At 37.5% G+C, this 17,230-nt stretch overlaps 1 protein-coding gene across 2 annotated transcripts in view; it reads left to right on the plus strand.

Moving 5' to 3' along the window:
- The window catches only part of BMP5 (bone morphogenetic protein 5), a 55,637-nt gene that overhangs the window by 30,783 nt on the left and 7,624 nt on the right, over positions 1-17,230 (plus strand). For both annotated transcript variants that reach the window (XM_068678343.1, XM_068678344.1), the window contains 2 exons: positions 9,067-9,264; positions 16,836-16,912. In XM_068678343.1, coding sequence (XP_068534444.1) covers positions 9,067-9,264; positions 16,836-16,912 — 275 coding nt within the window. The remainder of the gene's footprint in view (positions 1-9,066; positions 9,265-16,835; positions 16,913-17,230) is intronic.

Here is a 17,230-nt window from a genome sequence, read left to right on the forward strand (position 1 = left end):
CTTAACAGCCCCCCCCCTCCACGCACCTCCCCCCCAGAGATTCAAAAAAAGAAATTCTTGAAAATGAAATACCCATCAAAGGCACTCATTAAGAAATCCTGGAACTAGCAATTTGTTGGTTCTAGCCTCAACCTTATATTCATTCAGTAAACAGCAGAAAACAGCAGGAAAGTTTGTATGGATAAAAGGAAACCTTTAGATTAATACACTGAAGAAATTGTAAAAGAACAGTTTATATAAGTATTTCCTCTGTCTTTCTCCCAAGATCAGAAAGGTGGTAGATAATTTTCTATTTTAAATTCGAAAGCCACAGGCAGCTTTACTCTCTGCACCTCGCTTATTTGAATTTCTCAACACAGCTGCTCAAGTAAGGAGGGAATTCCCCTCTTTCCTCACTTTCTGTTCCCTTTTCAGTTTATTCATGCAAGAAGAGTGCCCTCCCAGAGAATTCTCAAAATTTAGAATTCTCAAAACTATTGGGAAGACCTGTGCTATAGCGCTTCATTTTAGCATAAGGAAAATCATCCTTTCATGCTCTTACAATTTTGCTCTTAAGGCTTTGATTATTTTTATTGGGTTGCTGTTACTTCTGGAAGCTATTAGAAACACCAGCAGTCGAATGACATGTTTGTGTACAGATGAAACATGAATTTTTGTACATGACTCAGTTTGTAGTGGACTCTGTTTGCAACCCAGAGAACCCCACCCACCTTTCCTCCAATCACTTCCCTACCAAAACCCAGGGACTGATTCAAAGCAATAGAAAAACCTGCCATTGGCTCAAGGAAACTTCAGGCCATGCAGGTCTGAAGTACCTTTCCACATGCCTTCAGCTGCCCATTATGTTTATGGGAAGTATAGGAGGTCTGCCCCCATAACTGGAGAGATATTTGTGATAAGACCCTATCCTCTCTATTGCAATGGTCTGATTCCATTAAGTCAGAAGATTCATATTTGGGGTAGACAGATGCTGCACTGGGGCCCTGGATAATAGAGTCTGTAAATATGTACTCAGTTTTTTCAGATGTATTCATATAGCACCTTTAAAATGGGACACTGGTAATTACTGAGACTTCAGGGTGCTACTGTGTTGTTATCATTATCATTAATAGTAATCTTTCTTATGGTTGTCTTTCAGTGACTTTTTAAGCAATTACTTGTGGAGATAAAATTCTCTAGTGATCCCTGAAGAAGATACATATAAAATAATAATGTCTATGTGAGGAATAAAAAAAAAAAAAAGTAGCTATTTAATATAACAGTGTGATAAAAACAACTCTGGAACAATGTCTGGTTGCTGTAATTCATATTTTCCCCCCTTTGAAAATGCTGAAAAAGTACAAAAAGCCACATGACATTGGAATGTGTTTTCTTTTCTCTTTAAGACAGTATTTGGTATCATACGCATCATTTTAGCATGAAATGTAGACTTTTTCTCTTAATGGGACATTTTATTTTGAACAGTAAGAATAAAGGTTTGCATGACACATATGGAAGCTGTCAACATATAATGCACTGTTTCCCTGGGGCTGTGGTAAATTAAGGTTCTTTTTTTTTTTTTTTTTTTTTTTTAATTCTCTTTTTTAAAGTCTCCTCAGCATTCTGCAGCATCTCCTTTTGGCCATTTCCCTTCTTTTGACACCAAAACTCTCCATGGTGTTTAAAACGAGAGGTGATCATTTTCACACTGATGGAAGTGCGGGTGTTAGATGAATTGCAGCATAAAATCAATACAGATGCAGAAACGATTTGAAATGCTCCATGTGATGCTTTTCCTGTATATATACCATATGTGTCCTAAGACTTAAAACATGTTCCAGTGAGTCAGCACCTTTGTATTAACACTTAACGTTTTTATAATTAGAAGTTAGCAACAATTTGCACATCACTTCTAATGGAGAAGTACAAATCTGCAAGAGACTTCCTTTTGCTGTTTATGTCAGTGCTGAGGAGAACCTAATGTTGTCTACAGAAAATGGGAGAGCGAGAAAGCATGTAACTATGATTACTGCTGATCCATAAGAAAAAAAAAAAAAAAAAAGAAACAGATCCCAAATATACACACTTCAGTATAACATCCTGGGTAGCCTTCGTAGCCCGTACTTCTGTGTTTTCCTGCCATGGACTGCTGCCATGGCTCTCAGCTTATTTTCCATCAGCCTGTGCATCACAGAGTTGGTACTTTGAAAAACCCAAGCTGATTAAGGTGATTTCTGTCATCATGTAGTCCTAAGGCAGGTTTTCTTAGACTTTCTTGCTGTTTGAGGTAGGCAGACAACAACAATCTTCAGTTCCCTGACTGACTCTTACTTCAGGTATTTTTTTTTTCCTCAGAGCAAAGGGAAACTTGAACAAAAATAGGTTCCCTGATCCAAGTGAAGGCTGGGGAAGGCCAAGTCTTTCTCCAGCACGTACTTGGGTACACTACTACATGTGTCCCCTGGAAGGGGATGTTGGCTCCTACTCCTACATGCTGCAAGAAAGACTGGGGAGCTGCTTCTTCGGTGTCATGGGGGAGACACTAGGAGACCCTGTATCTCTGTGTGTTTTTTTTTGTTTGTTTGTTTGTTTTTTACCTTCTCCTCATCTCAGCTTGGGACTTTCAAGGTCCTTTCCTTTTCTCCTATGAAGCTTTTAGAGGCAGCATGTCCACCTTCTCTTCTGGGGAATGCACTGCAGGAGGTGGCCAAATTGCCTTTAACCCATAACAAACTGTGGCAACACCATGGCTCTTACAGACAGTTGGCTGCACACTTTCACGTTGGCCTTGACCTCTCCTTTACAACACTCAGTGTTACTAATCTCATTCTGAGGTTGCCCCAGTCAACCTTGGCACCTACCCTATGTGACCACAGTATCTGGCAGGTAGACCAGAGGATGATGCTGGGTTGTCACATTTAAGTTCTTTGGTGGAGCTGGTATTTACAAGGCAAAATCATCAGGAGTGATTTCACCTTCATTAGCGTCCTTACAGTGGGGGAATTTAGGATATATATATATATTGATATATATATGGACTTTGGCAGGCAATAGCTCTGCCTAAATTCTGAGCCATCTGGAAGCCATATAGCCATGTTAGCACAGCACTGAACCCAAGCTAATATATCCTGCCCCTCAGCAGGTTTTATTAGCTTGGGCTCAAGCACTGCCTAAGTACAGCTACATGAGTTCTGGTTCAGAGCTGACTTTGGCCAAAGTTATATGAGTAAATTAAACATGCTCGGGAATACTGTGGGGCACTGAGCTCTGCTGGTGTGAAACAAGCCAGAGGGACGACTCTCTCAGCATCCAGAAAAAGGGTGGCCACATGGCAGCCGCCACAGGAGAGCCTGGGGACAGCTGGCACTGGCCGTGAGCGTGGTAACAGCACCTTGGGTGGCCCCAAGAAGTGTGGATGGTCCAGCTCCAGCACCTGGGAGCGCTCCAGGGCACCCCTTACTTTTTGCACATAGGTGTAACCTGTTTCCAGCTGGGTCAGAAATACCACCAGCATTTTCATGCATCTGCTTGTAGCCAGCAACGTGAACACACTCTGTGTTAGTACGGGCACACTTACTTGAGATAGGCTCCTGCCCCTGCCACCAGTGCACACTGGAGCATACTGGTCCTGGCTGTTTGGCTGTGCATCTCCCCCCCTGCCCTGCTTCCCAGGCAGATGAAGGATACATCAGCATCTAAGCTAAACCAGTAGTTTCTAAACCAGTAGTTTAGGAATAATAATAATAAGAGTTTTTGCTTAGTTTCATTCAGAACTTTTTTATCCATTTTGTACTTTTATCCATTTTATACTTTGGTGGATGACCAATTAATCTAATCTTTCCTTGTTTTATGGTCTTCCTGAACAAATTCTTAACTGTTCAGAAAAGCCTTAGGGCTCCCACAGACAATTCACAGTTTAAATACATTAAATGCAAAGGATAAATCAAGCACTTAAGAGTTTTTGTGTATGATTACGTCTGATTTTTTTGTGTAAGCATACATGGTCCTGCTGCATTATACAACATGCCATGGTTCCTAACATGTTCACAAATTATCCCAAGTGATTTCTTCAAGAGCTTTATGAATACCAAAATCAACACACAAAAAAAGATATGCAAAATTCATTTAACTGAACAGAATAAAAACAACAGAATGTAAGATTTTAATAACAAAGGCTGGAACTTCAGTTTTGACTAAAGCTGTGAAGCCTCGGAAATGCACAGCAGACCATCCAAGACCACCCATTTTTCAGAATTCCTTAAAGCCTCCAGGGAGCAGACAAGTCAATAAAATACATGAAGCTTGTTTCAAAAGCTGTATTTTATGTCCATGTAGATAAATGTGTCCACCAAAGGAAAAGTTTGTGCAACAGTTTATGGAGGTAATCCAGTAGAGAGAGTATAAAATACTTCAGAGTTGGAAGATTGTGGATGCCTTATATATGGACCATCATATTTGTGTTGTTAGCTTTTCTCTTTTCATTTTTTAAAAAAATCTTTATTTAAGCTTTGATAGCCAAGCTCTCCCTCAATTCTTTTGTTTCCATGAAGTCCCATTGCTCACAAGAACACTGTTCAAGCATGAGAAATCAAACAAATTTCCATCTAATTTTGAAACTACCTAGTGAGCTTTCAGACTCAGAACCTCAGAAGTGTGTTTGCTCAAGTTAGACATTATTGGACCTTGTATACTCAGGGTCTGTCTCCAAAAGGACTTCCCCAGTCTTCATGGGGATCACTCCCCACAAGAAGAAAACCATAGATGTGTCATTGGAATGTTTTGGTATTTTTTTCAACAGACCAGAAATGAATTCCCAACATCACTGAAGTTCATAATTCTATCTACAAATATGTAAAATTATTACCAAAATAACTACTGTGACCTAGAAGTAGTGGTTAATCTGTAAAATGTGTTTTGTGGCTTGTTGAACACTTTTGAAAGTAAATAAGTGCTTGTTTTTCATAACAAAATGAGTGGTTTGCTGCAGTTCGATGACTCAGGACAAAATAATGGATCTTGGAATCACTCGTTGTCCTGTGTTGCCAGTGTAAATCTGGCCAAGACACATAATGGCTGAAAGCTCTTGCAAAATTAGTGTCTGCTCAATGCCTTACATAAAATATATACTGCATGAGGAGAGAGAGCCAGGTCACAAATCTTACCACTGTCACTGGCATCCATGCTGGCGATCTCAGAAAAAGTCAGGATTCAGAATGCCATGAAAAATGAGGTGATCTCTCCAGGTCAGGACTGTGAGACAGATTATTATTGAAAGCTTGAAACGCTCTTGCATTTCCATTTGGAGTAGCTGGGGAAGAAAATGAATTTTTAAGATGGGACTCAATCAGTTTATGAAAGGAGGTGTATGCTGTTACTGCGTGTGACAGCAGAAAACCATTCAAAGGAGTGATACAACAAATAGCTCCAGAGTGTTTATCCTGAGTGCTGTTCTTATTCTGTAGGTTTAAAAAAGAAAAAGAAAAAATGAAAAAAAAATTATTAGCATTGTTGAGGTAGTACCTTTTAAGCTGAATGTCACAGCTATTTTTGAAACAGATGTTCCTTTATTATAAGAGGCCAGAATGTTAAAAAGGAAATAATATTAATTCAGTTCAGTCACTCAGACCAGCACTTCCACACAACCTTTTATGCAAACTGCTAAGGGCACTTTACTATCAAATAGAAGAAAAGCCAAAAATAAGTTTAAATGCCAAGTTAAACAAACACATCTTGCCAAGGACTCAGAATCATATGAATAAGAAGTAAGGAGCTGAGCAGATTTGGGACATAATGCTTTAAACAAGTTTTAAGTCCCTGAATATACCTGTCAATATGGAAAAGAGACAATAAATTATCATAGCAGGATTGAAAAGCACATGCCAGAATAAGAGGAATACAATGGCTCTAGATTGTCCCTGCACAAAGTCCATCTATTGCACTTACTTATTTTTGCTAGGTGTATCTCAAATGCAGTGGCTAGGTTCAGTGAAGTCGGCATCACCAACTGCTGGTTTCTTACATTGTGTGCGTCTATACAGTCTGAAAAAAAATAAAAAACCTTTGAAATCCTCAGGATTAAAGATATGATAGAAGCAAAAATAAAGCCGGTTTGAGAATGCTTGACCATATTTGATTCTTCTTCAGACATTCTCAAGAGAGGTAGAGATACACCTTGCTCTTTTGGTTTTCCAGTTGGGTGAAGCCAACAGGGAAGGTATGGGGTCAACCTGAGCCACTCAGGTGACTTTAGGAAATGCTACAGTAGGGAACAACTGTGCTGGAGAGACCTGAATTTCCAGTTGCCACTGAGGCCAAGAGAAAGGTTTTATAAATGGTTACTATAAATGATAAACTACAACCACTTACTAAAAGTGAAGCCCATGGATGCTTCTTGCTACAAAGACCAGTTCAGGTTAGGGTAAGATTTTTCTTACTGTGTCCTGAAATCCATGCTACGGAAAAAGGTGTGGTCTGCAAGACTATGACAAGGCTATGATTGAGCTCCTGCTATAGCAAAATACTTGATGCTTTTCAGTGGTTTTCACTAAAGGACAATAGAAGTTCAAATACAAACTTCATTTTGCACAGAAGCAACCTAAAATGGAGACAACATATGTAGTTTGAATTTCAAAACGAAACAGTTCAGAGATCCTCCTCAGAAGAAATTTAGTGTCTCAAGGGCAGTGTATATTTTGATTGCTTCATCTTCTGAAGGTTAGAGTTAAGCTAAGGTATATGATAAACCAAGAGAGAAAAGTTTAATGATGAACCCGCTGAAGCCAATAAACATTTTTGTCTTGACTTCACTAGGCGCAGATTCAGTGCATATACTATTCCTGAACTGAAAAAAATGGGTCCTAAAAACTCAGGCTGGCTGCTTAAAAGATCAAACAAATAAAGGAATAAAGTCACATAAACTGTTTCTGTGTGTAAAAAGGCTGTGGGTTACAGGCTTAATTTTTATGGTATATCTCTATACCCTGAATAAGTAAGTAAGCCCTAACTTGTGGAATCTTAATAGTCATCTCATTGCTGAAGTCTAAAGGAAACCCAGAGGAAACTTAATAATATTAAAAGTTATTTTAAAGGGAGTTCACATTGGTTTGAAGGATATTTTGCTTCGCACACAATATCCACCATTGTAAATTCAGAGAACCTAGATTTAAATTCAGAAAACCTACACACATCTTTACAGCACTCAGTATATAAATCTAATAGTATTCTTAAAATGTCCACCAGTAAGGTATTAATCTTTTACAGATAAAATTAAAATTCTGAAAGTCATTGGAACAAAAAATAAAGAAAAATAATAAAAAATATTCCCTCTAGAAATGAGGGGAAACTTGGAACTTTGTGGTAAGAGGTTGGTTTGTCCATGTTCAATGAATAGAGAATAGTCTGTACAGTTTTTCATATCTGACTTGCAACAGAATATTTGAACATACAGAAATTAATGTTACTGAATTATTTAATAGTTACATACATAAATACATGAAAAGAAGAATTAAAGAAACACAAGACTAAAAAGTCATTTAAAATGAAATCAGAAGCTTCAACAAATATATTTTTCCCTTGCAGTCAAAAAAGTAATTATCAAAATTGTTCAGAATATGTTGCCAATTACTCTGCTCCATAACTGCTAACTTTCTCAGTTCTTCTCCTGCCTTTGCTGGGCTCTCTGTCACTGGAAACATCTTAAACCAATTTAAAGTGCTACACCTGAATAAACATGTTGTAAAAGTGTTTATGTATTGAAGTGGGTCAGTTCAAGGTATGGTATTTGGCTGGAACTTCTAATTTCTCTTTTTACTGCAAAAGGGCTGCCAGAAGGAGGAAGTCTGAGCTGAATTAATACATTTGTTACAGTGGAAGTAGAATGGAAACTACTTTAACCACAAATCAAACTGCCTCTTTCATTTACGCCAGTGATAGAGTTTTTCTAAGAAATATAGACTCTGGCGTACAGCCACTGTACGTTTGTGTTTGAAAAGGAAACCTATATGCTTATTTCTATAAGGTTGATTCCTAGGCTTATTTGTAAGTTCTCTTTCAGGGTGATTAAGCTAACGGTATTGCAGGTTAGCGAGGCAGATGCTCCTTTGTTGTCTACGCACCAAACGCTTCCAGCCAGTTTAGAGGAGTCCTCCGGTGCCCTGATGCCGCAGCGCGGGCGGTGCTTGTGCCCGCACCTCCCCATTTAAAGGACCTCTGTGTCCCCCACCCAGCACAGCTGCACAGCTTCACATGACACTGTCTCGTTTTCTGACGGTTGAAGGGCTCTGCATAATACACGTATGCACAAAAGTGTTTATGCTGCCAAAATAAATTCTGTTAAGAGCAAGGGTTTATTTGCTAAAATGTCACTGATGCAGTTTCAGTGACTTGTTTTGCTTTCTTTTATTTTACTGAGGTTTAGATCCTATAGTATAGTGAGGCTACCACATGGTCCTGGCTGAACAAATATTTTAGAGAAATATGCACATCCCTTGGGTACAGAACCAAAATCAATAAAGTCCATATTTCAAAACCTGTTCTCTTGAGCGACTGAACACCTTCCTACTTTTACTAGTGAATGGACATCAGTTTGAGTAACACTGTACAATATTTGTTTTTAAAGCAGAGGTATATTTATTATCCACGCTTCTCTTTGCCATGTATTTGCTTTGGGGATATAAGTTTCCACATCTGACACCCAAGCGATGCAAAAACTAGATGACTGCATTACATTATCCTTTTGATAGCATATAGACCTTAATGGGACTCATTTATTTTTTCACTTCTATAGTTGTATATGTGAGACTGAATTAAAATATCCATGTATTGAATAATATATACAGTGTATGGAGACTGTACTTTCATGCAATGACAAACTACCTGTAAAGCTGTTGAAACTTTTGTAAACTGTTGAATTTTTTGTCCTTTAAGTTCTCTTAAACAAAAGAAGGTTAGGATTTCTATTCATGTAACTTCAAGGTTATGGGCAAAATCCTTGCCTTCCTTCAGCCACTGGTGGAAATCTCAGTGTGGCTTCAGGAGGGGCAGAACTTCACATAATGTATATGACTTGTGGTTTCCATTGCTTTATAGGTCGAAGTATCAATGTTAAATCTGCTGGCCTGGTTGGAAGACAAGGGCCTCAGTCAAAACAGCCATTCATGGTTGCATTCTTCAAGGCGAGCGAAGTACTTTTCCGTTCTGTCCGAGCAGCCAACAATAAAAGGAAAAATCAGAACCGCAACAAATCTAGTAGTCATCAGGAGTCTTCTAGGATGCCAAGTGTTGGGGGTAAGACGAAGCTATGATTTACTAGTCCATGTTTACAGGAGTTATGGGCACCTGCTCAAATGCAGTGGTGTCTCAGTAGCTTAAGACATTGCTCATTGGCTGAGCTGTCAGAAACTGTGTTCCTGCCCTGTTTCTGCCTGCCCCCATAGCTTTGCATAAACCTCTTTTGTTATGCTGGCTCTGAGCATGATCTACCTTCTGTGAGTTGGTTTACTTACATGTCTGACTCAATTTTATTTGTATTTGAGGTGTAGGTAGAAAAAAAGGTACCGCTGTTTCTCTAGTTTCATTTGCAGATCTGGAACATAGTTATTTCTGAGGTAGGTGACTTAGAGGGATACACGTGTTCCTTCTGAAGATCCTAGGTTTTGTAAAGCTCCTAACATTAATAAAGGCACTATGGATCTCTGTTTATAACTGCTTTGTTTGTTTGTTTTTGAATATTGAAAGGTTTTCTGGTATTCTGTGTAACTATAACACAAACAACTATAACATCTGCACAACTAACTTTTAAATCCCATCAGTCAATATTGTAGGAGAGCAATTAGAAATAAATAACAAAAAGGTCACCAACTAGGCAATTTTAACTTCTTGTTAGTAAACAAAACAAAACAAAACATGCCCTATATCAAAAAGGTATTATTATCCATTACTTATAAAGCGATATTGACTAAGCATTCTCTCCTTATTATCTATTTAAACTTCTTCAGAAGTCTTGTAACTCAGACGTGATTTAAGCATGCACATCAGTTAAATTTGCTAGCTTATGCTAGCTCTAGATCCATTCACTTCAGAAAAAGAAATGAATTTGCCTTTTGGATGATTCTATTATGATCAGCTTTGGTTCTGCAGAAACTGTTCCTTCTATTTTCCTGCTACCATACAATGCACTTCTGCTATTTTCATAAAAGGGCTCTGGACTGAATAGTAGAACATGAGGTTTTCTTGTGTTGTTTTTGGTTTTGTTTTCTTCAAATACAGTTAAACATGCTCTTTGTAACTGCATTAAATCTAAAATACTCTCTGTTAGCTCCAGAGTAAATAATATTCTCCCTGAACAAAAACAGCAAAAAAAAGTTAAAGTCTTCTAATATTTTCTGGAAAATATTTCTACTAATTTTGAGAATTACATGGATATATATGTATTGAAAAAGTAATCTAAGTGCATAGTACTTTTAAGATACCTAATATAAGTATCATACTTCAAATTGAATCCCATCTTTCTAGTCCATGAGGAAATGAAAACTGAACAGGTTTGTTAAGCCTGCTTGATTATAACAGGGAAGATGAACACAAGCTCTCTGCTGGCTTAACTTGGGAAAAAAAATCAGCCTTAACACATGCCAGCAAGTTGCATCAGAATGAGAATTGCCTCATGAAGAGTTGTATGTATGTCTCAAAACACTGGTCAGCCTCATTTATGCATCCAGTCTTGCTCCAGAACTGCTGTAAAACAAGAAAAATCAGAATATCTCTAGTGAAATGTGCATTATGAAACAAATTTTCTCCTAACCTCTTTAGGGCCCCAGCCTGCATAACCATAGATATGCATCACTGTATATGTTGATCCATGCCATATTTCTGTCCAAAAGCTTGTTAGTTTCAGAAAACCTTAGTGTTAGAACAAAATTAGATTAAGAAGCATGTGCAGTTGCATCAAGGCAGAGGCAGCAACCTGTGACTGGAGATGGGGGTGGCAAGATGTGGGCAGGCTGGAATAGGTGGCAAAGCTACATGTAGATGAGTAACCACAGCCTCACATAGCAATGTCCTCCATAGCAAAACTGCTTGTAGGACTAGCTCCTGCACCACAGCAAACTGACTTTCATGCTGTTGCCTTGCAGTTTGCACCAGCAGTCCCCATATCACACATATACAAACTCCATTTGTTTGTGGGCCCTTAAAGATCAGTGATGGGAATTTTCATGCTGTAAGTGAAAAAAAAAAATAATTAAAATCTGTGAATGAGGACATTGACGACTGCAAAGGTAATGTGCAGATTCTATCCAGATGTTGCAATGTGAAAAAATGGTGTGAATGAGAGAACACATTCTTATTTCCCATATCTTCACATCTTCACAGCAAACAAGCACAGCCTGCTATGAGGGAAAAGCTATGCCCTTTTTCTCCTATATACCAACTTCCGGAACTGGACAAGTGCATTGCATGCATTGCATTGCAGCAGGCTTCTGGGAGGAGGCTGAGTCTCGTAGTTTTGCACAGCTTCCAGAGGTTTCCAATCCTTCTCCTCATATTTCATCAAAGAAAATCCCAAAGAATACTGCCCATCCTCCTCCTCACAATGGTCTGTGATGCCACATTCAATTATCATTTACTCCCTGATGCAATGCCCTGTGGAAGTAAATGACACAGTGGTGGGCAAAAGTCACTGTGTGATGTAGGTGCTTGTTTCTAAGCTTGTTCTACAGCATCCAAGTCAGACTTTGACAGTGACAAATGCTCATCTAGGTCGCCAGAGCCAGGTAGGTGTGTTGCCACTTATAAGTCACAGTGTTCAGTTATATTTTTCCCAAATTTACTCCAGTCCTTACTTCCTTTTATTTTGAATTTCTCTCTCTCTCTTTTTTTTTTTTTCCTCTTAATCTTTTTCTGTTTCTTTTTCACATTTTTTTTCTTCTTTTTCTTCTTCCTTCCTGTTGCCTTCTGTCTTTTGCTTTTTGTTAATTTCTTTTCTATGTTTTTGGACCCCACTGATTAGCTTTACTGTATTCTCAACACATCAAAAAGGACAACCCTGCTGGGCAACTCAGTTCTTCCACTGGATAACACATTTTTGAATTATTCATGAGGATATAGACAAACACAAAATAGAGAAAATAAAATCTATATGCACCAGTTATTATTATACCAGCTGGGTAAATGTTAACAAATTTGGTGCCAGCATCCCTATGTTCCTAAAATCTTCAAAAGAACATGACCTCAGTGTAGTGCAAAGACACAGAAATGAAAATTAGCATTCAGACCTCACCTGCCTGCACAGAGGATTGAAGTGTTTATTACTTATCCACTTCTTTTGCGGTCAAACTGAAGATAAAATGAAAAAAAATAAAATCAAAACAAGACAATTTGTTCCCAAAGTACCTCATATAACTCTGCCTCGAAACAAAGTCTGACTTTATTTTTTCTTTTTGAACATTCCTAAAAAGTATATATTGATACATATATAATCAGGCACTAGAGGATAACCACATCTGAATACTTATTACAGTAAATTACATAAATTTTGGTCATAATGCAATGAGATAAAAAAAAAAGCAGTGCTTAACTGTGCATTTCCTGTATTTCATTGGTTGATGTCACACTTATTAATGAAGAACATGTGATAGTATACATAGTCATGTCTCAATGTCTTTATTTTCCCTGCCAGAATAAATAAATAATAATAAAAATCCTTTTTAAAAAATATTACATTTTCTTGCCCTCCTTCCACAACTCCTTCTGCTACCTAGGGGTTCGGACCCTAACTGCTGTCCCTGATAATGTTGGGAACAACATTTACTTACCCATAATGGCCTATAGTTTTGATTCTTGACAGAATAAGCATATGGGCCTTGAAGCCGCATTATATGAAATTGGATGCTTGGCACCAAATCTTGTTATAAATGTCACATTTGATACTTACATGCAATGTTACAATAGACACAATGTTTGTCTTGTATGAAAGATAGAATTCAAGGAAGGAATACACATTTGCCTGAGTTTGGCTTTCTTCATAGGTGTGTGGATTAGATGGTTTACTGATTCACGTCTTCATATAAAATGCAGACCACCATATCAGGTAACGTGGTGTGACTGTGCATCCACCCCTGGTTAACCTATATTCAAGTAATTCAGAATATCAAGACAATCAACATGTCTCAGCAGTGATGCACATATTTATTATGCAGCCTTTCTCCTTTAACTGTAGACACTTCTGCTGTATTCTGGTACAAAAACTTCTGTACATATTCTTAAATATGGAAATGTCATGACTGAGAGAACTTACAAAAGCACAACCTTCAGCTTACATTAGTTTGACTGCTTGGGTGCTATCTAAAAACAGATTTTGACTTCCCTAACTGTCTCATATGCATATCTTTCCCACATTTTTCAGTCATAGATTGTTTTTTTCAATGTGACTTGCATTGACTGAATTTAAAATTCTTACTAATGACTGAAACATAAAAGCTCAATATTTACCTCCTACAAATGCTGATATTAGTGAAAACCGGAATACAGATCTTTGTAAAGAGTGAGACAGTTCAATTTTTTTTGAACTTAAATTTCCTTTGCACTTCCCTTATTTGTAATGTAAGTGTAGAACATACCAGACACAGGCAATTCAGCACAAGGGATGAGTAAGGGGTCTTGGTTTTATTGAAAGCATATAGATTTTCAGAAACTCATCATGTCTTAGAGTATCCTGCCTTGCTTTCAGTGGCTGCTCCAGAAAGATACAGGAGTTCTATAGGATGTGGGCATATACTTTGGCCCTACCTGCCCTTTGGCCCTACCTGCCCCGGGCAACAGAGGGTATCTGACATGGCAGCAGGTAACTAGTTACCTGTGGAGAACTGAGCTGAATCTTTAATGACTGTCATTGACAAATAGCTCATTCTAAGAGAATGCTAAGAAAATGCTAGCGCTAGGAAAGAAAGTAGTACTCATCTTTAAAAAGAAATGGGGTTTGGGATACTATAGGTATAAGGTAGCCTAACTTAACACTCATGACGATATTACAAGTTATTTAGAACTGCAAATGGATATATCTCAACCTGTGCACAGTTTTTGACACCATCTCAGGAGACATTTTGGGGCCCAGGTGTTTTCAACAGAAGATATATAAATAGCTTGATAAGAAAAGAAAAAAGAAAAGAAAAGAAAAGAAAAGAAAAGAAAAGAAAAGAAAAGAAAAGAAAAGAAAAGAAAAGAAAAGAAAAGAAAAGAAAAGAAAAGAAAAGAAAAGAAAAGAAAAGAAAAGAAAAGAAAAGAAAAGAAAAGAAAAGAAAAGAAAAGAAAAGAAAAAAGAAAAGAAAAGAAAATGATATTCAAATAGCATGTTACCAATAAAAGTAAAATTTGGATGGGTATTTTTAATGATATCTCATTGAGTCCCTTCTGGATCTGATTTGGTCCAACATTTTATTGGTAATTTGAATGATGGATGACTCTCCCCAGGTCTGGTATCCTCTGTGAACTTGCTGAGAGCACACGCTGTCCCATTGTCCAGGTTGCTAACAAAGACATTAAACAGTACTGGCACCAGTACTGGTCCTTGAGGGACATCCGTAGCAGCCAGCTGCCAGCTGGACTTCGTACCACTGATCACAACCCTCTGAGCCCAGCAGTCCAGCCAAGTTTCCACTCATTTTATTCTTTACCTATTCAAACCATATCTGATCGATTTGGATATAAGAATACTATGGGAGACCATATCAAAAACCTTCCAAAAAGCAATGTGAACACCCAGTTCTGACCAGCCCACAAAGTTAGCCAACTCATCACAGAAAACTGTCAGGTTGTTTAGGCACAGTTTGGCCTTTGTAAATCCAAGCTGACTGTTCCCAAACACCTTCTTGTTCTTCATATGCCTTGATGTGACTTCCAGGAGCGTTTGATACACAGCCTTCCCAGAAACTGAGGTTAGGCTGATTGCCCTTCTTGAAGATGGGTGTGACATTTCCCATTTCTGAATCATGAGAAATACTCTCCAGTCACTCCAGAACACTCAAAATGTCAGATAGTGACTCTGCAATGGTACTGGTGATTTATATAAATACAAAACAATCCTAAAATGACTAGGCAGCATTACATCACAAAGGGAATCTGAAGTTGATCATTCAGCAGTGTGATTTTGCTTTAAAATTCCCATTTAAAGGAATGGTCTACAGCTGAAAAATGGTCCAGAGGTCATAGGAAATAATTGTTTTACTTTACATCACACTGTATTCAGTTTTGGCTATCACATCTTCAGAAAGTCACAGAGAAAGTGAGAAGAATTCAGAGAAGCAGTGGTACAGTTGACAAGAAGCCATTGGTAAATTCACAGAAAAGATCATTTAGGACAGTTATTTGGAAGAGTTTTCTACAAAGATAGAGAAGCACTGCAACAGGTTATCTCAGATGCTATATATTTCACTGCCTTGGAAGTTTTGGACTATACATTAGGCAAACAATTGTCAGCAATATTCTATATATACAATTCCATGTTACAGCAGAAAGATGAACTAAATCATCACTGAGACTTTTCACAGCCTACAAATTCTATGATTTCACGGTACTTAATTGTGAGCTTTAATTAATGAGACTATTAATAATTCTAAACATATATGCAAGCTTTTAATTCAATCAAGCTGTAAGAAGCCTTGCAAGATCAAAGTACAAATTCTAGAAGAACCTTCTGCTCTCCTCTACAGTTTCTATGGCAAGTCATGAAGTTCAGTCAACAGAAAGCTCTTCCATGTTATAACAGGGTGCAATGAAAATTGTGTGGTGTTTTTCTTTTTCATTTTAAATGAAAAAGAACACTCTTTCAATTTTCCTGGAACTTTTAAACAGAGACCATCCCATTTCAGCTTTGATTTTTTTTAGTGTTAAGAAACTTTATTTAAAAAAAAATCTGTTCCTGAAAATGAAGATTTTGTTTGTTTTTCTTTTTATTTTATTTTTTTTTTTTTATTATTTTTTTTCTGTCAGAATAGTTATTTTGGTCAAAAAACCCTACACTTTAAGCATTCTCTATACAGAACCCTGCTCCATCACATGCCTCACTGATTGCATCACTCAAATAGCTCTCTAAACCAATTCTGGGCTGCTAATGGGGTGAAGGCATGTCTACACCTCCTTCTTTTCCTATTCCTCAGGGGCAGTGGGGAACAAATACTACATTTTCTCAAGGCTTAAGATTGTTCTGGAGAAGCACATATGGAAGGTTCTGCATGTCCTTTGATCCTGACATATTTCTGACACTACAGAAACATTCAGACCTTGAAAGAGCAGCTGCTATTCTATTTGTGTGTATTAGTAGATTTAAAACTAACGATCATTGACTGGTAAATGTTTCCAGAAAATATGATTTAAAAATGAGTGCAAAACATGCTAATAATAGAATTTTGGAAGTTATGTTGTTTCAGGACAATTTTTGTCTTTGTTAATTTATGTTTTGAACTGGGCTACTTTCTTTACCTGATGATTAAACCTGTGCCAACACGCAGAAGACTTCAGTTTACCTTAGATCAGGCTGTCAGTGTCCTCCTTTAATTACCTGTGTGAATATTATAGGATTTGTTACATAGCTAGAGAGCAAACAGATCATGTGAACCTGTTTTCCCTAATGCTGAGTGTGTCATTTCTTCTGTGTACAACAATTGCATCAGGCTGATACTGGTGATTCTGAATTTCCTAGTTTATACCGACAATATTACCAACTCTAGGAGGATAAATGACAGTATGCTTGTACCTTTTTACAGTTTGGTCAGGAGCTAAATCTTGTCAGTTCTAGCAATGTATTTTGTTTTTTGTTTTTCTTTTTTTTTTTTTTTAAGTTATTAACTTTTATTCTCTTCCTATAGATTATAACACAAGTGAGCAAAAGCAAGCATGTAAGAAACATGAACTTTATGTGAGTTTCCGAGACTTGGGATGGCAGGTATGGTTATAAATTCTGTTTCCTATTAGCGCTAAATGGCACAATCTATTTTACTGTCTCCCAGTATTTACAGTCTGTTTTTCTCATGGTAATTGGTATTTCACTGATGAGAGACAAATTCTTTAAATGCATTCTGCAATACAACCCTATCACTATCTCTTTACTTTTTTTGGCTGCTATTCTCTCAAACATTTTGCAGATGACTGACTTTACGATCTGGATTTATTCACTAAAAGATAAATCTGGAGCATTACTCAAAATCTGAGTAGATCTGCAGTAGATAAAACCAAAATTCCAACAGCAAGCAAAGAAACTTCT

This window comes from Anas acuta, chromosome 3 (assembly GCF_963932015.1).
Source record: "Anas acuta chromosome 3, bAnaAcu1.1, whole genome shotgun sequence".
Taxonomy (NCBI): Eukaryota; Metazoa; Chordata; class Aves; order Anseriformes; family Anatidae; genus Anas; species Anas acuta.